The sequence below is a fragment of the Musca domestica genome, unplaced genomic scaffold (genome assembly GCF_030504385.1).
Source record: "Musca domestica strain aabys unplaced genomic scaffold, Musca_domestica.polishedcontigs.V.1.1 72, whole genome shotgun sequence".
NCBI lineage: Eukaryota > Metazoa > Arthropoda > Insecta > Diptera > Muscidae > Musca > Musca domestica.
This window is the reverse complement of record NW_026712388.1, coordinates 1,789,705-1,812,860: the sequence shown is the minus strand read 5'-3', so window position 1 is coordinate 1,812,860 and position 23,156 is coordinate 1,789,705. Positions and strand designations below refer to the sequence as shown.

The window sequence follows — 23,156 nt, the reverse complement described above, 5'->3', positions numbered from 1 at the left end:
TATGTTTAAAAAATAGCATTTATTTAGGAAAAACTTGATTGTTTGATTTTCAATATTTTCTTAATTGTTTTATATTCATTTCACTTTGTTGTCGTGCATACAACATTTAAACAGCATATAAGGCAAATTGCAAATGTACATAGATCAGATTGTATGCATTGCAATAAATCATTTAAAAAATTGTATGCTTATTTTTATAAAAAAATATTAAAAAAAACTTGTGAAATAAATTCTCAAAAAACAATATAGAGTCATTAGCATTTAAGACAATTAAAAAAAAATTAAAAACCTAGTTTCATTTCAAATCTATAACAACATTCGGTTGGAGGGTATGTGTTTGATACATAACTCTAAAACTCTATGGCTACCATTTGTTTTGCTACATATCTTAACTTAGATTCCAAATCATCGTTGGCGGGTAATAACAGCGAATCGTCACGAGTGCCACCTTTTGATTTCTGTTTACGTTTCAGCTCATCGGTTTTCCGCAGTAGATTTTTGCGTAAATTATTAGCATTGGTGGCAGGTGATTTCGCATTGCCATTTGTCATTTTTACATCACCATCTGCATCGTCGCCATCATCGTCATCCGAGTGGTTACTACTGCCAAAGCCATTTGTTACACCATCACCATTTAATCGTGTCGTCAAGGCATCATTTATGTCGCCGTTAGTATCATCATCGTCGGTGGAATTCTTATTAACCTTGCCGTTGGCAACGGGCTTAACCATTGATTTGACAAATTCTTCACACATCAGACTCATCGGTGGCATGGTGTGAGTGGACATCTCAATGAGCTGCAAAAGATAGATAGAGACACCATATGAGAATTTTAATTAGATTTTTTCTGCTTTAAAATTTTGTAAGAAATAAATTGAATATTTGTTGTTAGAAGTTCATAATCTTGATAAAAAAACGTTCTGGAGGTTAAATTGAATGCCATCGAATAAAATTTTGATTATTTAATTTTGAATGAAGATAACTCCATGATTTTGCGAACCGCAATGCATCATTGATCACAAATAAAATGATCACTGATCTCAGATCAAGGAATTATTGAGCTCAGATAAACCGATAACTGACCACAGATCAAATGATCATTGATCATAGATCAAAAGCTCATTGGTCATAGATCAAATTATCATTGATCATAGAAGAAATGATCATTGATCATAGAAGAAATGATCATTGATCATAGACGAAATGATCATTGACCTCAGGTCGATGATCGATGACAGTTCAAGGGATCATCGATCTAAGATCATCTGATCTGGGATCATAGATACCAGATCAAAGGATCTCCATCTGAGGTCAATTGATCATTTACCTCAGTTCAATGGATCATTCATCACAGATCATCTATCACAGACCTAGGGATCAGATCAATCGATAACTGATCACAGATCAAACGATCAATGAACACAGATCAACCGATCACTGATCACAGAACAAATGATAATTGATCATAGATAAAAAGATCATTAATCTGAAATAGACGGACCATCGATTATTGGCCTCAAATCAATGGATCATTGACATCAGATCAATGGATCATTGACACTAGATCAGTGGATGAAAAATAAAGAGAAAAATAAAATAAATAAGTCAATGATGAAAAATAATTTTGTGGAATATTTTGAATATTTTAACCGATCCCGGTAAGGGACGTTTTCAATTTGTATGCAATATGGAGGGTATATTAAGTTGGTAACACCTCAAAAAATACATTTTAGGCCCCACAAAGTACATATATTCTTGATCAACATAAAATTCTATGTCGATTTAGCGACGTCCCTCCGTCTGTCCGCCTATGGAAATCACTCTAGCTTCCGAACGGATTGAGTTAGATTGATAAAATTGTACTGAAATGTATATTATGTCTGCAGGACTTTTGGTATTGAAAATGGGCCATGTAGGTCAACGTTTTAGTATAGCCCCCATATAACGGTACCACCCGATATTCGGTATTTGGATGATTTCGCGACATTATTCACCGGAATTATTTCAAATTTGTTATTTGAAGTTCGTAATGGATACTACAGCCTATGACGGAAAATTGTCTGTGCCGGTCCACGTCTTCGTTTAGCCCCCATATAACGATACCTCCCGATAAACGGATTTTAGAGACATTATTCATCGGAATTGTTTCAAATTTGGTATATGAAGTTCGTAGTAGATACTACAGCCTAAGACAGAAAATTGCCTGTGCAGGTCCACGTCTTACCATATAACGGTATCTCCTGATATTCGGTACTTTGATGATTTTATCGACATTATTCACCGGAATTATTTCAAATTTGGTATTTGAAGTACGTAATGGATACTACAGCCTATGACAGAAAATTGTCCGTGCAGGTCCATGTCTTCGTAAAGACCTCATATAACGGCACCTCCCGATATTCGGTATATTTTTTCAAGTTTCGCATTTGAATATTGTAATAGCTAATGACTAAAGTTGTCTATGCAGGTATAGACCCTTATGACGCCTATATTCGGTATTTGTAAGATTTTAACAGAATTTTTAACGGATTTTATTTTTTTGAAAATTGCCAAATTCGTTCTAAATTGTGGAGGGTATTCAAAGTTTGGCCCGGCCGAAACTACAGCTTTTAACTGGTTTTTTTTTAAAGGACCAGAAAGACCCCTTTTTTCAATATTGCTAAAAACAATATATACCTAAAATGTAACGGTTCCATGGAATTCAATCGGTAATCTATCAATGATTTAATAATTGGTCCCTGAAATTTCATCACAAGTCTACAAAGAATTTAGAAATACTCTATAAATCTTTTGGGCTGTAATGTTAATGATGATGAAGAATAGGTCATTTATCCCTGTAGTACAACCAAGCAACCAAATAAAAAATTAATAAATTTATCCATTGTAAAAAATAATAGTTTTCCATATTCCATTCTCAAAATATCCTTTGTCTCATGATGACGACGATGATGGCCATCATATATCCATGACCGATGATAATTATTATCATGGCAATAAAATTCTTAAGAAAAACAAAAAATTAATTGTAATTTACATACGGGGTCATCTCTGGGGGTCCTCTCTCCCTCCCCTCACACTTACAGCAGCACATGGCCTGAAGTAATGTCCGGCCGGTCGACCGGTCATAAAATGCTCTCATCAGTCAGTCAGTTAGCCAACTGGACACGCTGTGTGAGTGTGTATCATTAAAAGTAATTAAATCAAATAACATGTCTTACAATTAGTCACTTTTCATTTTGGAGGCTATGTAAAAATATTTAAATACAATAGCAACAACAACAAGAGCAAAATAAAACAATATATGTTCTTGCAAGTGAACTAAATTCAACGGGAAATTTGTAGTCTGGTCTCTGTCACAAAACTCAACCCAGCTCGAGTTTACGAAAAAAAATAATACATCTTTGTGATGTGAGCTTTAACAGGCCGAATGTAGTTTTAACAGGTTTTCATTGAACAAAAAGTAATGGCAACGATCAAAACTCACGCACACACACAACAGCTACGAATTTTTGAATAATTCTTAAAAACAGAAATTAATAATAATAATTGTTATTTTTCATGGAGTGGTGGATTTTTTGTTATTTAAATTTCAATTGCAAGTAAACAAAAAAATAACTTTGTTTTTTTTTTCCTATTTTTTTGTTGATAAGTGGAAATTTTGTTTTCGTTTCGATCTCAGAGTACTGACAGGCAGGCTACTATCTGTCTGGCTTTGCTGGAAGTCTACAGAAATCGATTTTCTTGGTATCTCATCATCGTCGTTTCAATGTTGATGTGAATCAGTAATGTCCGCATTTATTGTATAAGGTATTCGATCTTCAGAATCCGCTGTCGTGCAATAATTTCCGCACAAACAAACGGAAATTATTGCATGATAGCATTACACAGAGAGTTCACGTTTCTTGGATTCCAATTTTTTTATTTCCCATAGACCCTAGGCAAAATTTATTAACATATCAACCAATCACCAAGCCATATGAAGCTATTCATATCATAGGGGGCAGCGAGAGGTCATCAAATAACAAATAAGAGCTCGTGTTCAAATTATTTTCTTAAAGCTCAAAGATTCGCGACAGCAAAGCTAGCTGTCTGCCTAAAAATAAATCTTTCAATTAGCAAGAAACTCACCCAAAACATAAGCACACCCCCAAATCTCAACCTCAATAGGTCAAGAATTGTAATTTTTGGAATTTTTTTTGGAGGAAAGTGTTTTTTGTTGTCATAGCATATCCATCAAGTGAAAGTTCTTCAGTTTCGTTTTCAGCACATTTCCTTGTGCGTTTCCCCAGTAGCAGATGATCTGGCTACGGTTCAGTCAACTCATTAATTATGATTACGTTTGAAAATTACTCTGATCTTGAAATACAATCAACAACGAGAGCTTTTGTTTTTGTACCAGAACGATTCTGATGGAAATCACGGAGGCTATATGTGGGGAAAATATCAACAACATGGAACGAGAGATTTATTTGTCAACAAAAATTTACAATTGGTCAAAATGACGAATTGGATAATGAACATTGATATTCGGTCAATGAACAACATGATCGTGTTTACTTGCCAAAGAGGACAGCTGAAAATGTGCACCTTCGGTTGGCCACCAGAACTCAAGTCCCGGCCATGGTGATGGTGTGGGTCGCCATAACAGCCGAAGGTCGCTCTCCGCTCGTATTAATCGACCGTGGCATCAGAATAAATGCCGAATATTATCGCGAAAATATTGTGGAGGGTGAATTAATTTTGGAAAGCAAGGTTGGCACAAAAAAAATATCAAAGTGTCGATCACCTCAAGCAAGCGCTTCGCCGGGAATGGGCCAAAATACCGCATAGCAACATTCGGGCAGTGTGTGACATACCCACAAAAGCCTCAAGGTGAATAGTAACATTTTGAAGGAAACCAGATATACTAATAGTTCCTTTTGGTGATCTCCATAGAATCATCTTCTGAGTACGATAGAGATCAAATGGTGAAAAGTTCATTTGTTTGGCCCAAGGACAAACCCTATTGCAATTGATGATAGTCGGTGGAAATTTAAATAAACTTAGTCCAATTAGGTTGAATATTGGATCATAAGATCATATTTCGTAGAAGATCTCTAATAGCATTTTATCATTTGATACGGCCAAAACGTGTCTAGTCGAAATAACAGTTTTAGACCCTAGGTCTCTTTGGACCAAATTCGTTTCAGGACATTTGGAGTCGATTTAGCGACGTCGGTTTGTCTGTCTGGGTGGCTGGTGCACACGATAACTCTCGAAGGGAGCATCCGATTGGGCCCAAACTTGGTACATCGTAATATTTTTTCTAAACTTATATCGAGTTCGGAGATGGGCAATATAGGAGTGGACCGGTACCTCCACTACAAAAGGTCGAATTTTTCAAAAAATGTATTTTCTGCATAGAAAGAGAAACGATAATCCGATTTTGCTTCAACTTTGCAAATCCTAATATCATAGTCAAAGAGGATTTATATGTTCCCCACAAAGGGTCAAAATGTTGAATAATTACAACTCCTATAAAATGTGATGTAAGAGTCCGATTGTCTTCAAATTTCACACATCCCAATAATTTTATTAACCCAGGGTCTGGTGCCAAGGTGGAATATATCGGTCTGCTCCTTCTGGTATCTCCCCACAAAAGGTCGACATTTTCAAAAAAAATATTTTTTGCACAGAAAGATAAGCTTTTATCCAATTTTGCTCCAACTTTGCAAATCCTACTATTCGCGTCATTTCAGGGACAGTTGCGAAAATGGACAATATCGGTCCTCTCCATCAAGTACATCCCCCACAAAGGGTCAACATTTTGAATAATTACAACTCTTATAATAAGTGATGTAAGAGTTCGATTGTCTTCAAATTTCACACATCCCAATAATTTTATTAACCCAATGTCTGGTGTTAAGATGGAATATATTGGTCCACTCCTCCTGTTACCTCCCCCATAAAGGGTCGAAATTTTGAATATCCATTAAGCTCATAAAACGCGAAATTAACTTCCGATTCCATTCAGACTTGGCACATCTGAATATTTCTATCAACACAGGATCTGTTATAAAAACGGTAGAGACCGGACTATTTCTTCTGGTACTTCCCCCACAAAAGTTCACAATTTTGAATATCCATGAAGCTCATAAAAAGCGAAATTAACATCTGATTCCATTCCAGACTTGGTACATCTCAATATTTCCATCAACACAAAATCTGTTATAAAGTTGGTAGAGATCGGACCATTTCTTTTGCTACAAGCCTCATATAGGCCTCAAGATTTTGAAAAAAACGAAACGCTCAAAGCAAGCGAAATAAGCATCCAACTCTTCTTAAATTTCATATTTGGTAACACAAGATCGGGTGTGAAGACGATATATATCTGCGAACCCCTGCTGGTACGTCACCCACGCACATTTTAACATTTTCTAAAAATGTTCACGTATCTCATATAATGTTAAGGAAGTAGTCGATATAGTCCAAACCTGGGACGTCTCAATATTTATATCACATTTAGTTGGGCCCGATACGAAATGGACAACATTGGTCCATACCTTCGAAACCTACTCCATAAAGAGTCAGCAATTTGAATTATCATAACAGAAGTCAAAATATATTTAAATAATGGAACATTAGCTGGGGTATACATATGTCGGCAAAACTGATACTTTTTAACTTGTTTTCATAGATTTCAACTTTCCGTCAGTAGATAAGTACAGATCTATTTTGAATCAATAGTCTCCGCCTCGATTTGTGCGACATTTTTTCGGACAGGATGGGCCGAAATTGATATAAGTTTGATGAATGATATCCTGGGCATTTGCAGAAATCATGCACATTAAACGGGTAGATGAACAAACGGACTTGGCTAGATCGGCACCTTGCAACGGATTTTGTTCAAACATATATGGGACCCGTACTTCATTAGCTAATTTTTTCAGGTATCAAAACATATAAATCCTCTTTGACTATGATACTCGGGGTATAATGATCATATTCCTTATTTAACATGCCACAAATATTGCATCAGAAGTTGTGCATGACAAGAGATAACACTGGCATTTTTTGTTTTGTTACGTTCCAAAAGTGTCTGCAATACCCTGTTTTTATTAAAAGATTAACAGCTACAACATAATTGCTATCCATATGTCCCACTTTTGAATTGGATGAAAAGTAAATGTGAACGGCGGCGGCATTCCACACACACATACACAAATTTTTTTGGCGCCCCCATCTACTATTCAATTATCTCCTACTCCGTAAAACCAATTAATTTAATTTGCCTTATAAAAGAACGCGTGTTGAACATTACATGATGGTTTATTGGACTCTTAATAACGCTCCAAGAATGAATGAATGAAAACATGAATTAACTCTAACCAAGAAGTGGGCCGACGAGAATGCCATCACACTAATTGTGCCATGATAGAAACATGTAAATCAACATTGCGGAGGAGTTCGACTGTAGAAGTTACATCGCTATAAATGTTTGACAAGTGAATAGATAACAGCACCAGGATAGTCATTAGCATGCTATAAATAAAACTAGGATATAAGTTACAACCTTTCTAGTGGCCAAAAACAAGAAATGTTTCCTCGAGGCACCATCATTGTGTGATATTTAGAAAAAACAACATGTCCTGTTTTACAGTCAATAGTAGTGTTGCAACATTCATGTTGCAACCTAACCCAGACAAACATCATCCCCGGCAAGATGATGAGAGAAATACAGAGAGAATGCATCCATCCAGTTGTAGCCGAATGTTTCCCTGTTTGTGATTCATTTGAGAATTCTAAATCTCATTCCAGATACATTTGCTGCATGCATCGGATAGAACTGCTATTATTTGGTTTGAATGCTGTGAGTTTGTTTCTAACCAAATCATATACTCAAACAAACAACATAAAACCGCCGGCACACGACTCTAGAACAATCCCACACTCACGCGACACAATCGAGGCCTACAATACAGGGGTGGAATATTCAAAGGGCCTTTAGAAATACAATGATTGATAAAAAATTAGGGAAGCCAAATTTTCAATTATTTCAGAATCAAAGCCATGAGTTCGAAGAGGATTTTAATATGCATTAGAACTATAGGAAAAATATTTGTGCACAAAAAAGTCATATATATGTACAGGGTGAGATGACCAACTTCAGACTGCTGTCAAATCCAAGCCACTCGTCCGTCAGCTGTTAAAATTTTTCCAGTGACAGCTCATTATATTGTTTACAAGCGTACAAAAACATTTTGGTGAGAATTTTCCAAAAAAAAAGTTATTCGTGATGGAATTCAAGCGTGATAGTGTAATTTCATTGTATTTGGCTGGAAAACCACAAGTGGCTATCGTTAGAGCACTCCAGCATTTAAATGTGAATAAATCTTTTGTGTCTCGTACCATCGCTCGTTACCGTGATACTGGTAGTGTAGCCCGACGACAAGGAAGTGGTTGGAAGAAAACACAACATCAGCAAAAAAACCGCATCGCAATGGCTCAAAAATGGCTCGTGAGCTGAACATATCGCAATATTTCATTCGGCAAATATTGATTAATCGACCGTGGCATCGGAATAAATGCCGAATATTATCTCGAAAATATTCTGGAGGGTGTATTAAAGACTTGGACACGCAAACAGCACGCGCCACCCAAGAATGGTTACAAAGTTAGGTTCCTCGCTTCAATTTCAGCGCACAATGGCCACCAAAATCACCGGATACCAATCCGTCGGACTATTGTGTCTGGAGTATTTTGGAACGCAAGGTTGGCACTAGAAAATACCAAAGTGGCGATCACCTCAAGCAAGGGAATAAGCCAAAAAATACTGCAGAGCAACATTCGGGCAGCGTGTGACGGTTTCATTGGCTGTTTGAAGGCCAAAAGGTGACCAATTCGTGCTAAAGGTGACCAATTCTAACAAATCTAAACTTATTCTAAAATTTGATGCTATCTCCGACATTTTTTGCTTTCATTCAATAAAACTAAACAACAATGTAAAAATTATGGCGTTTGACTTTGATGCAGTTTTTTTTTATCTCACCCTGTATACGGGAGCTATATTGAAATTTCAACCGATCTTGATAAAATTTGGCAGAGCTATTTCTGGGCTGTATCTGATATCTGGTACCAAATATCATTTTTGCCAAATGTATATTACGAATGGGACTTAAACACCAAATCAGATGAAACATATATATGGGAGGTATAGCTATATCTCAACCAATTTGATGTACGTGCTTCTAGACTGAATTCGGTCGGACGTAACAAAATTCAGGACTTTTGGACAGATATTGGCCATTTGGTGCACAATTAACCCAAAATCGGTTGAAGATATGTATGGGAGCTATACCCAGATCTGAACCGATCTTGACAAAATTTGATACACTTATTTCGGAGCAGTATCTGATATCTAAGATCATTGTTGTGGGGTGCATTTTACGCATGTGGGGACTTAGAACCCCAAATCTGATGAAACATATATATGGGAGCTATAGCTATATCTGAACTGATCTTCCCCAAATTTGATGTACTTGCTTCTAAACTGAATTCGGTGGGATATACCAAAATTCAGGTCTTTATGACTTATATTGGCCATTTTGTGTACAATTAACCCGAAATCGGTTGAAGATTTATATGGGAACTATAGCTATATCTCAACCAATTTTCTCCAAATTTGATGTACTTGCGTCTAGACTGAATTCGTTCGAATCTACCAAAATTCAAGTCTACAGGACTTATATTGGTCATTTGGTGTACAATTAACCCGAAATTGGTTGAAGATATATATGGGAGCTAGAGCTATATCTGAATCGATTCTCACCAATTTCAATAGGGTTCCTCCTTAGGCAAAACAAATGTTGTTTGGAAAATTTCATCTCAATCGGATAATAGATGCGATCTGCAGTTTGTTCACAAGAATACATGGACAGCATAAATCGACTCAGAAAGTGATTCTATGAAGATTCTCAAAAGTAACTATGGGTCTATATCGCTTCCTTCTAAATGTTACAAACAAACGCACAAACACATAATACCCTTACCACTATGTGGTGTGGGGTAGAAAAATTGAATACTTCGGTCCACTATATCTGGTACCTCACACACATTTCAACATTTTCCAAAAATTATCACATATCTCATATAAAGTGTATGAACTAGTCGATAGGGTATACATCTTCGGCAAAATCGACTGATACTTCTAATGTTTCCAAAAAAATGACTACCCACTTGAATTCACAATTTTCCTCCGAAGCAGTTCATCCGGTATGTAAATGCTAAAAAAGATAATCAAACATTTTATAATTTTATATTCTAATTAACATACAAGGCGCCCCAGAACATTAAGGCCCTACTATCCCTGTTGCGCTATCGCCAACAAATTCCATAAAAATGTTGATAACAACACTACCAACCAACCAGCATGTTGCTAGTATTTGAGTACAGCATGAAATACTCGTGTAGCTGTATCCATCCCCCCAACAGCTCGGCTGGGCTAGTGGCGCTTTGCTCTTATTTTCAGTTTGTGTTTTTGGGGACGAATATAAAATCATCTGCCAGGAATGATACTCCGGTCAAACGAAGAAACGAAACGGAACCGAAAGCAACGCAACACAATCCATCTCAACTCTAGGCTAACAAAATTGCATTGCATTGTGAGCGCGTGTTATTATTTTGCTCGTTTCGAAAACAATCCAGACATCTTATAAAAAAAGGCGAGCGAACGAACAACCCCAAACAATAACAAATTTTTACTTCCGCGTGTAAACAAAACTAAAAGCCGGACTAAATAAATAACAAGCTTTTAAGGAGAAGTTAAAAACTATTTTCAATTAAAATTTTTATAAATTAAAACAAAAAAGAAGTTTTAAAGGACTCAAGTCATCATGCTGATGAAATGGATTAGAATTTTAATGCGCCTCTTGATGGTTGCCAGTGTCATTTTTATCCTACTGCCTGCTGCTGTTCAATGTGGACCCGTGCCAAAAGTCAATGAGGTAAAGTGAAGAAGTTGATAGCAGCAGCAGCAATTGCAAGAAATCCATTTTATGGCGACATCATGGCTAGTTGAAGAAGATTTTGTTGTATGTGAGGCAATTTAAGTGAATTAAAGCAAAATTTTAAACTCCGGCGAGAATAGAAATTGCTATCAGTATGCAAGTGAAACCTATGAGTATTGAAAGAGCTACATATAAGTAGTATTTCAAAATCAAATTAAAGAATAACATATAAAACGTCAATTTGTTTGTACACACAAAACATTTAAATTTTAAAAAGCCCCTGCTGGATATTTTTAACACAGTACACAAATCGGGCCGACCATGTGATACCCTACAACACTACAATATGTTAGAAACCCCCTTATGTCCAAATCCATTTTGGAAGATTTCGCTTTTGAAGTTATGTCACGGAGCACTGCCCAGATATTACCTTAAGCATTTTGACCAGGGACATTTGTCCAATATTTACGCACTCCGTCGTGCTGTTAGTCAACGGTCATCCAAAATTCTAGAATTCTTCCCTGCCCTTAACTCTCTTCTCAGGCGTGTCGATTGGCTTCAATTGCGTGATCAGGAAATTTTTTCTATTTTTGCTTTATTTGAACCCCTAAATATTTTATGATCATCTCCAAAAGCAAGAGTCCCCTCTGTATCTCGAAATTTAGACTCATCTTTATGATTTACTTGTCTGTGATATTTGGCTATATTCGTCAACGAAATCAGCATAAAAAGCCAGAAGTTCGGCATTTGTGTATTTCGGATTTTGTCTGTAAGTTATTTTCAGCGTTCGGTAGAATGGAAATGTTGGTATTTTTTCACAAAAAAGTAGTGGTCCATTCTGCCCGCTGTTCTAAACTCTAACTTTATGCGAAATTTCGTGTCCTTTGGGTTCTATTTGTGACCTTTATAACAGCTGCAAAATCTGGAACATTTTTAGTGGTTGGTACATTTCAACACCTAAATATATTGCGGACATCTCCAAAAGCAATAAGGTTCTATTCTGGCTTTAGCCTCATCTCCATTCTAAATTTCGTGAAGATCGGGTCATAATTGCGACCTGTAAAGTGATTACAACGTAACATGGACAGACGGACGGACATACATAGCTAAATCGACTCAGCTCGGCTGATCCATATATATTTTCTTATGTGGGAAGCCAATATTTCGAGGTGTTACATAATGTTTGGCCCAATCAAACTTATAATATCCCCAACACATAGTATTATAGGGTATAATTATTTATTGGAGCATTATACCGGACCGAGTTTCACAAAATTATAAAATTCGGTTGAAAATTAAAAAATCTTTTCAATTTGGTCTGACCATGGAAGATGTATATAGAAGATATATAAAATCTGAACCGATCTCGATGAAATTTGGCAGAGGTATTTTCGAGCTGTATCTGATGTCCGGTATCAAATATCATTGCTGTGGAGTGCATATTACGCATGTGAGGGACTTTAGCACCAAATCGGATGAAACATATATATATGGGAGCTATATTTGAACTGATTTTCACTAAATTTGAAGTACCTGCTTCTAGGCTGAATTCGGTCGGAAGGGCCACAATTCACTCCATTTGGGTTGATATTAGCCATTTTGGTGCACAAAAAATCTGAAAACGGTTAAAGATATATATGGGAGCTATATCCAAATCTGAACCGACCTTAACAACATTTTTAGCACTTACTTCTGAGCTGCATCTGATACCAAAAATTATTGTAATGGGGTGCATGTTACGCATGTGAGAGACCTAAAACCCCAAATCGGATGAAACATATATGTGGGAGATATAGCTATATCTGAACCGATTTCCAAATTTTATATACTTGCTTCTAGACTGACTATGTACAAAATTCAGGACTTTTGGACTGATATTGGCCATTTGGTGCTCAATTAACCCGAAATCGGTTGATGATATGTAAGGGAGTAATATCTAAATCTGATCCGACTATCACACATTTCAATAGGGTTTGTCCTTAAATATCATCTCAATCGGATAATAAATGCGACCAGCATTTTGTTCACAAGAATACACGACAGACGGATGGACGGACTGACATGCATAAATCGATTCAGAAAGTGATTTTATGAAGATCCTCAAGAGTAACTATGGGTCTATCTCGCTTCCTTCTCCATATTAAAAACAAATTCACAAATATCCGCTTCCTTCTCCATGTTACAAACGAATTCACAAAGACATAATAAAGAAATGGTCAGATATTGCCGATTTCGCACATGACTTAAATGGTATATAAATATTTAGGTGTACGAAATCGGATAACCTTTACAATTTATTTGAGATTTATGGTTTAACACTTCGAATTTTGAGGGTAGGGTACCAAAACGATTGGACCATAATGGAAATCATTGTCCTATATCTGGTGTTGAAAGAAATAGTAGAATATACTAAGTTTAGAGAAGATCGAGGTTTCATTTCGACCCTTTGTTGAGGGAGGGACCGGAATAAGTGGGCCGGTATTGCCATTAAGTTACTTAGCTTTTATTATTTTGTTAGTTTTAACCGTTAGTACACGTACCAGAAGAAAAAGGTGTGAACCGATATTAACCATCTTCGACCTTGATCTAAGTTTGACAAAAAATATATACGCTATAGTCTTACGGTTGCAGGTACAATAACAAGTAAAAACAAGCAAAACTTCGACAAATAAGGTGTTTCCGTTATATAAGGGCTATACCGAATCGTCGAAAGATATATTCCATTTTCAACACCAAACATCCTAAAAATAATGTCAATGGCTGTGCAAAATTTCAAAGCTAAATTTTTAATAGTTGCGAGCTCTTTCGAATTTTACAAAAAAAATAAACCATATTGAATATTTTTTGCGGGGTGTATATCTCCCATACAGAATCCGAAAGGTCAATTAAAAATCTGGTTAGGTTGAAAGAAAGATTAAAACCTTAAAAATAAAGACATCAGAGGGTACCGTAATATCAAGAGTATACCAAAACGAACGCCGTTATAATCCATTTTTAATATAATGTGAGCTCCATTGTTATTGTATGGGCATGTACGGATGGACTGGCTAAATCGGAATATAGTTTTACTTCCGACGAATGTTTGGAAGTGGATACCCTATATTTTATTGTTAAGGCTAAGCAAATATGATTGTTTTTTTTATTTATCGAATACAATTGTAATAACTACACATTATACATTTCCAAACATACAATATGTTTAATAATATAAATAATTTATAACACTGTGTCTTCTCAATGTCTACTCTATTTTCAGCACGAAATGCTAATGCCCAAAGTACCACAATGGCATTGTTTGCGTTACTTTAAACATGACGTCCTAATGATGAGGCGCTGTCGTCATTTAAGAGTACCGACCGCACCACGTTTGGGTGATGTGAAAAAGTGAGAATTACATTACGATATGAAACCAAACAGACTCACACACATTTTTCAAAATTCAAAAAAAAAAGAAATTATGCACAACTAGATAATCTGTAATTGGTAGCAAAATTTTAACAAAAAGTACCGCTTAAATGATTTTATTTTGATATTTGAATTTTAATTTCATTGTTTTGTTTTGTTTTTTTCTTTCGATTTTATTTTCCTTTTTTTCCAGACTCAGCCAAAGTTTAAATTATAATTTCGTTAAAACATCAGATAACAACAAGGCACCAGCTACCAACAGCAAAAACAGTTGATTAAATGTTCACAAGTAAATCTTGGATTAAAAGAAAGTGTTCCAAAGAAGTTTCCTTTGCGAAATGCCTTCATTTTTTCTTGTTACATAAAAGTTAGTAGTAACAACCATGGTATTCATTTATAGATCCCAAAGAATTTGTATTTGTAAAGACATGAAACAAAACTTTTATGCCTTTGTACTTCATAGATTTAAGTTAATGTTTTTTGTCGTAGCTAATAAGTTGAATTAATTTATTTGAAAATAAAGTGTAAATGAAAAGAAAACGGGTATTTTAATTATTGGTAATTTTTAGAACACCCAAAAAATTACCAATTATATATTGAAATAAATTTGTTTCAAACGATGGTCTTTTTTAAAGCCAAAACTCCTATAACCCGATATCGACACGGAAAAACTACGCCAGTAAGGAAATATTGGCATTTATGTGTAGTAGATCTCCAACTATGAATCAAATAACATTGCTATAAAGTGCATGATATGACTTCAATAAGTATTATCTTAAAAAATATTTATTGGAGCAATATGTAGTCCGGACCAAGTTTCAACAAATGATAAAATTCGGTTCAATATGAAAAAATCTATTCAATTTGGACTGATATTACATATATGGTGAGCAAAACCGAAAAATCGGATTAAATCGTATAACGATGTACATGGGAGCTACATCCAAATCTGAACCGATTTTTTCCAAATATTATTATTGAATTTGGTCGAATATTGCAGAATTCAGCACATTTGGACTGATATTGGCCATTTGGTGTACAATTAATCCGAAATCGGTTGAAGATGTACAGGGTGAGATGAAAAAACTGCAACCAACATCAGACTGCAGTCATTTCTAAGCCACTCGTCCGACAGCTGTTAAAATTATTCCAGTGACAGCTCATTATATTGTTTTCAAGCGCACAAAAGCATTTTGGTGAGAATTTTCCAAAAAAAAAAGTTATTCGTGATGGAATTCAAGCGTGATAGTGTGATTTCTTTATATTTGGCTGGAAAACCACAAATGGCTATCGTTGGAGCACTCCAGCATTTAAATGCGAATAAATCTTTTGTGTCTCGTACCATCGCTTAACCGCACTGTGATACTGGTAGCGTAGCCCGACGTCAAGGAAGTGGACGGAAGAAAAAGCAACATCAGCAGAAATGGTTCGAAAAATGGCTCGTGAGATGAACATATCGCAATATTCCATTCGGCAAATATTGAAAAATGAGCCGTTGAAATACCAAAAAGTGCATGAACTTACACCGCAAAAAAATAGACTCAAAATAGCTAAAGAGTTGCTTCGCTTGGCCGAAAGTGGTGAATTGCCAAATTTGGTTTTCTCCGATGAGAAAACATTCGTTGTCCAGCAGTTTGTAAACTAACAAAATAATCGTGTATACTTGTCAAAGAGGCCAGGTGAAAATGTGCACCTTCGGTTGGCCCCCGGAAGTCAAGCGCCAGCCATGGTGATGGTGTAGGCCGCCATAACAGCCGATTGTCGCTCTCCGCTCGTATTAATCGACCGTGCCATCAGAATAAATGTCGAATATTATCGCGAAAATATTCTGTAATGTGTATTAAAGCCTTGGGCGCGCAAACATTATGCCCGCAGACCTTGGATATTCCAACAGGATTCAGCACCATCGCTCTCAGCACGCGCCACCCAAGAATGGTTACAAAATGAGGTTCCTCACTTCATTTCCAGCGCACAATGGCCACCAAAACCACCGGATACCAATCCGTTGGACTATTGTGTCTGGAGTATTTTGGAAAGCAAGGTTGGAACTAAAAAATACCAAAGTGTCGATCACCTAAAGCAAGTGCTTAGCCTGGAATGAGCCAAAATACCGTAGAGCACCATTCGGACAGCGTGTTACTCCATAATTCGTTCCAAAGGTGACCAATTCGAACAAATCTAAACTTATTCTAAAATTTGATGCTATTTCAGACATTTTTTGCTTTCATTTAATAAAATTTAAAAAAAAAAGTAAAAATTATGGCGTTTGACTTTGTTGCAGTTTTTTATCTCAACCTGTATATGGGAGCTATAGCTATATCTGTACCGATTTTTGATTTACTTTCTTCTAGACAAAATTCGGCCTGATATGCCAAAATTCGGGTCGTTTGGACTGATATTTTCCATTTGGTGCATAATTAACCCGAAGTCGGTTGAAGATATATATAGGAGCTATATCTAAATCTGAGCCGATTCCCACCAATTTCATCTTAATCGGATAATAAAAGCGACCAGCATTTTGTTCACAAAAATATATGGACAGACGAACTGACATTCATAAATCGACTCACAAAGTGAGTCCGAGATTTTGTGATTTTTTTTGAGGCCACCTTAAAGATGAAACTTACGCCAAAATCCCAGAGTCGATTCAAGGTCATCGTCGGGCTATCGAGGTCATAGGGCAGCCACATTCCAAATAGGTTATGCAAAATTTCGTGAAGAGGATGTATGTGGTAACCAAGCCTGTATGTGGTGGCCATTATTCGGCTTTTTCACAGTACAATAAAAACAGACCTCATTCCTTTTCGATTGAATTGGCCAGATGACGCAAAGTACGCTCATTAATTTGTGAATTGGAGGAAGGTCATTTTAAAGTCGATTTCACTGCCTTAGGGAAGATTGACACAATTTCATGTTCTGAGAGAGACAACAACCATGGGCCATTTATCTATAAAGCCGCAGGAAGAGGAAGAGCAGATTGTTAAAAACTTGTATCAATTCCGATATTTTAGATGGGGTCTTTCAAAATGTTATCTTGGTTGAAGGACTTTCTAAAAATTATCTTGAAACAGTCCAAGTCCAGAGTTTAGACACTTATCGGTATACAATGTCTTCCAAAATTAAAATTTCCATTTCAATTATATGTATATTTTCTTTAAAAATGTCATCTTAGTTTTTTTTTAAAAATCATCTTGAAACAGTCCAAGCCCAGTATATAGACACTTATCACTATACAATATCTTCCAAAATTACGTTTTCCATTTTTTAAATATAACATCAAAAATTTCTCAAGCTGACTTACCGTTTTCACAGCTGTCTTATCGGAATTTCCCAATACCAAAGGACCAGATTGTCTACTAGAGGTAGTATGTGTTTCCGAAATGGATTTAGCAGCAAATGTACCGAACGTGGAAATTTGCATTGATGCTGATGCAGCTTTATTAAAAGTAATGGGAGGAGGAATATCAAGATGTTTTTCCGTGGGTGAATTCAAATAAATAATTTTCTACAAAAAAAACAGACATGTTTTTAGAAAGAAAAACAAAAATATTAAATTTGTAAAATATACCTGATCATCTGTTAAAAAGTACAAAGTAGATTGAGCCTGCCAATCTAAATTAATGGAACGTTGCTTGGGATAACGTCTGGGTATCCAAGCCATGCCGTACAGTTGTGGCATATTGCGACGTTGATAGATGGGTAAAGGAACATTTGGTTGGAAAATGTGTACTATGTTAAAGAAAAAGAATTTGAATTATGAGTATGGACTAATAGGAAGATATTAAATAAATCCCAAACTTACATTCATCATTGTTGGTCACAACGGCCATAAGATTAGTTTGAGCATCAAAGGTAACATGTTTTGCGCTCAATTTCAACACAGATTGCAAACGTAATGTCAACAAATTCCATATAAGTATACGGCGTTCAGTGCATACGGCCACCAGATGTCCATATTCACCGGCAGCAAATTGCACATGCTTTATTTCTGCAATTGTGGGCCTTGGTGGATCCGATACCACCTTATTTACAATAGATTCCTTTTCCGTACTCTTCTTTAAGGGTGGCTGGGTATTTTGATCCAGGTTCAGAAGGCTCAGTAGAGGAACCAAATTGTTGGTAATTGCTACATCATAATTACGCTGACGTTTTGTGTGTTGTTCCAAACGATATTTAGCCTTGAAACGTTCACTCTTGGTCATGCGATGCGTTTTTCCGTACAATGTTTGTAAACGTTTTTGTTTTTTACGTTGACCGATAGAGTTTTGTATATAATCAATAACCTTTGTAGTCATTTGGGGATGAACTTTACAGCCAATTCCCAATTTTTGATAAATCATAACCTTTTGGAATAGATTCAATTCATGCATTTGTAAAATTCTTGAATACAAAGCCATTTTTTGTTTATCATCCAATTTGCCAGCAGGTTTCAGATTTTCTTCAGAACATTTGCGATTATCTTCTACGGTTTTCTGCAATTCCTTTACCAAGGTCTCTTCATTCAATTCCAATAAATTTGAAAATAGTTTCATTAATTTATCACGTTTTTCTTTTAGATCGACTTTTGAGCCGTTCACATTTTTTGTGGGTAGCCGAATTTGGGCTTTCGTAACGCAACCATCCATGCCATTGGCCCCAGTTAGGGCAGCTTTCAATTTCAAATCCTCCGATTTGTAAATACACAACGTATTGCCATATCCAGCAGCCAGCAATGAACCATCTTGTGAAAATGATATAGATTCTACTGGTAGATTTCTATAGGAAGTTTGTGCTATACAGAACCAGGATTTGCCTTCCTTATAGATGCTATCGGAATCATCTAAACACCACATTTTAATGACATTATCTTCGCCCACTGTGGCACACAATAAATTATCCACTTGATAGTCATTGGAAAATTCTATAGCCTTGAAACCACCTTCGTGGGGTAACTCAATGTTGGTATTTAGGGCATAACTGAAAAATAAGTATAATTGTTAAATATGCTAAGTAAGGTGTTAAGATTTGGTTTATTTACCGTTGAGTTTCCTCTTGATATTTCCAAAATTTTAAACGTAATTCTGGCAAGTGTTCGTTGTCATTAAACACTTCGCCAGTTGCCAGCCAATCAATATTAAAAGCGGCCTTTGTTACACGTATGTCATACAAAATACGATCACTTTCCGTGGACAGCAAGTTTTGATTGACAATATTCAACTGAAATAATTACAAAAACCACAAATTAAAATGTACATTTCTTTACTAAACTGTTGCCAAATTTACGTACATTGTACAGGAAATTCTTGGTATAGGTATTGTAGAACTGCAAAGAACCTGTACGTCCATTCAAAACCAAAGTATTGGTACGAGGATTTAAACGTAAGCCCACTGGGAATTTACTGTTTCCCGTTTTATCATCCACAATATAAGTGAATTCTTGAAGATTACTTAAAATCTTGTTCTCTGTGCCAACAAATTGTACACCATTGTCAACTGTGCATACGGCAATTTGCGCGTTGTCAGGACTAACAACTACATGTTGTATCTTCGATGAAATGCGTGGTAAAAATTGGCGGTATTCTGGATTTTCTACATTCCATTTTACGAGTACAGCTTCCTCGCCACTGCTGAAGAAATTTGCACCAGACACAGTAAAGTAGATGCTGGTGACTTTGGTGTGATGCCAATGATAAAGGGACTATGGGGAATATAGTTAAATAAATTAATTTTAAATAGAAAGAACTTATTTCATAGTTTTAAATTCTTACAGTTTTCACTTCATGCTTGCTGGTAAATTCACGCCATAGGAATACTTTGCCAGTCTCATCACCAGTGGCAAAACATTCTTCTTTTGGATGTTTTTGCAGGACGGTAATAGGAACTTTATGGGCATTATTAAATCTGAAAAAAGAGGAAAAATTTAAACTTAAATAAAAAGATTTACAGCCGAAAATGCTCGAAATAGTCGCTTTTGACCCCCATTAAGATTTTTCCAATCTTTCCTCGCATTTAGATGGGTCAATCCTTTCTCCACCAAGAGCTTTTCTTTCTTACACATATTTCTATACTTTGAAACTTACCTTTTAAAGCTCCAGTTTTTGTAGTTGACGAAATAGACATAATAACCCTGGACGATTACCAAATTTGGAAAGTTTTTGCTATCCACTGCCATTAAAGGTGTCCTTGGCCTGAAAACAGACACATTTTAACAATGTTTCTCATTACAAATTGAATTGTTTTTACTCACGTCAGTCTCATTTGCATCGGTACCGGTACAAATTTACCGCATGTACGATCAAGAAGGCGCCACACACAATTACTCTTCGGTACTTTCAAGCATACAAAAGCATATGGCAATGCGGAATTACCCCACAAATTTAAAATCTGGAAATTTGTAACTGCACCACCATGGCTACAATTCATGTTCATTTGAATATTGCTTTTTAATTCCCCAGTTTTCCATTCCCACGTCAATATCTCCCCCGATTGACTGCAGGCCACAACAATATCTTCATTGTCCAGTTCATAGCAATAATCGACTAATGTCGTCGAGGCACCCTCCAATTTGCGTACCAATTGGCCAGATATTGTGGAGTAAACATTAATGTATTTTCCCGACAGGAATAGTAAATGCCTGCAGATGAAAGGAAGTTAATGGAATAAGTTTGTGGTCTTTAGAATGGGAAACTTTGATAAACTTACTCTCCAGTATTGCCATAAATGGGAGGCTTCTCAATTATATTACCCCCAGTTAGCTGTTCGAACTGCAGACGATCCTCGTTTTCAAAATTCATAGTGCTGGTCCTATTTTCTTGCTGATAATCAATGTAAGTTATTGTTTTTGTTATGGCCTTATGATATTCCAAGACGGTTATAAGTGCGATTTTCTGGTGTAGCCTCCAACTTGAGAGGAGAAACGGTTTAAATGTGAGTTATAAAATACCAAAAAGTTAATTATTTCAACTATTTTTGATAGGTTTTTAGTGCAAAATCCCGTCTTCCTCCATCTATCGCCTATGACCGCACGTGTTGATAATAGGGATAGCTAAGTCGACTTTTGACTTATCGATAACTCCGATATCTTAACTTTGTACAATTGCCACTCGACTAACTTGATTTTTAAGTACACCTTTCTAAGTAAAATAATAGATTTTAACTATAAATTCTACAAGTAGGACATTTTAAGCTGTCCTTTTAGTTATAATTAAAAAAGAATATGAGTGTTCTCGATAAAAGCATGCTCAACAGAGCCAGCCATTGTCATTTTAGACATTGAAAATTCTGTAATTTTTTTTTTATATATGCAATGAAAACATGAAATGATAAAGAAAACATGAAATGATGAAATCCAGTGGGCTATCGGCATTTGAATTCTGCCGGATAACCCACTGGCTTTGGGTTAAAACTGGCATATCCTTTTGAGGTAGGTTAACCCTACAAAAAGTTCTAACGTAAACATCACTTAAGAGTCTAGAATTTTTTCTTAAAAATCCAAGCCTCTGAGTCTAAAGGGCTAAGTACATAAGAAGCTTGAAGTCATGGCTAGGCATATTTTGTGACATTTCACAAAGGGATTACAGAGCCGCACTAAAATCCAGCCGTCGTTTTCCATTATAATATGACATTAATATGCCTAGCCATGACTTCAAGCTTCTTATGGACTTAGCCCTTAAGAGAAACCTAGAAAAAAATCTTTAAAAAATACACGCCTTTGGGCCTTGTAGGAGTTTTGAAAGAGAGAGAAATCACGCCTTTGATCCTTGTGGGATTCTTGAAAAAAAAATCTTTAAAAAATTTACGCCTTTGGGCATTGAAGGAGTTATAAAAAAGAGTTTTAAAAAATCTACGTCTTTGGGCTTTGTACCAGTTTTGAAAAAAGAGTTTTAAAATATCTACGTCTTTGGGCTGTGTACCAGTTTTGAAAAAAGAGTTTTAAAATATCTACGTCTTTGGGCTTGGTACCAGTTTTGAAAAAAGATCTTTAAAAAATCCACGTCTTTGGGCCTTGTACCAGTTTTGAAAAAGATTTTAAAAGAATCCACGACTTTGGGCCTTGTGGGATTCTTTAAAAAATCCACGCTTTGGACCTTGTGGGATTCTTTAAAAAATCCACGCTTTGGGCCTTGTGAGATTCTTTAAAAAATCCACGCTTTGGGCCTTGTGGGATTCTTTAAAAAATCCACGATTTGGGCCTTATGGGATTCTTTTAAAAATCTTCGCTTTGGGCCTTGTGGAATTCTTTAAAAAAAAAAAACCCACGCTTTGGGCCTTATGGGATTCTTTAAAAAACCTACGCTTTGGGCCTTGTGAGATTCTTTAAAAAACCTACGATTTGGGCCTTGTGAGATTCTTTAAAAAAAACCACGCTTTGGGCCTTGTGGTATTCTTTTAAAAATCCACGCCTCTGGGCCTTGTGGGATTCTTTAAAAATTCCACGCATCTGGGCCTTGTGTGATTCTTTAAAAATGCCACTCCTCTTTGGTTCTTGTTTGATTCTTTAAAGGCCCCTTTAGGCCTTGTAAGAGTCTTGAAAAAAAATCTTTAAAAAATCCACACCCCTTTTGCCTTGTAGGAGTCTAGATTTTTTTTAAATACGCTATAGAAAATATCGCTTTGGCCTTTCTACCTTGAAGGAGTCTAATTAATTTTATAAATCCTTAATTTACAAATGCATTGCATTTTGACAACACGATGTCATTGAGACGAAACTCGAATTACAAATCCCTAGTTTCTACACACAGCTGCACGACTGAAGAAGAAGAAAGTGACTTTTCCGATCTAGGGAAC

At 36.0% G+C, this 23,156-nt stretch overlaps 2 protein-coding genes across 2 annotated transcripts; one reads left to right on the top strand and one right to left on the bottom strand.

Annotated features, from left to right (window-relative positions):
* On the bottom strand, positions 1 to 21,413 carry LOC131806328 (uncharacterized). Its single transcript, XM_059130306.1, has 10 exons — positions 21,072 to 21,413; positions 20,617 to 21,003; positions 20,450 to 20,557; positions 20,138 to 20,270; positions 19,657 to 20,067; positions 19,408 to 19,586; positions 18,193 to 19,346; positions 17,959 to 18,119; positions 17,692 to 17,895; positions 1 to 797 (listed from the first exon to the last, which is right to left on the bottom strand). Exons 1-10 carry the CDS (start codon positions 21,161 to 21,163, stop codon positions 351 to 353), a joined length of 3,276 nt encoding a protein of 1,091 aa, XP_058986289.1. The 5' UTR covers positions 21,164 to 21,413; the 3' UTR covers positions 1 to 350.
* Positions 10,547 to 14,930, top strand: LOC101895205 (uncharacterized). Its single transcript, XM_005184190.4, has 3 exons — positions 10,547 to 10,982; positions 14,242 to 14,369; positions 14,584 to 14,930. The coding sequence occupies exons 1-3, from the start codon at positions 10,872 to 10,874 to the stop codon at positions 14,663 to 14,665; spliced, it is 321 nt and encodes a 106-aa protein (XP_005184247.1). The 5' UTR covers positions 10,547 to 10,871; the 3' UTR covers positions 14,666 to 14,930.
* Positions 21,414 to 23,156: the final 1,743 nt, after the last annotated feature.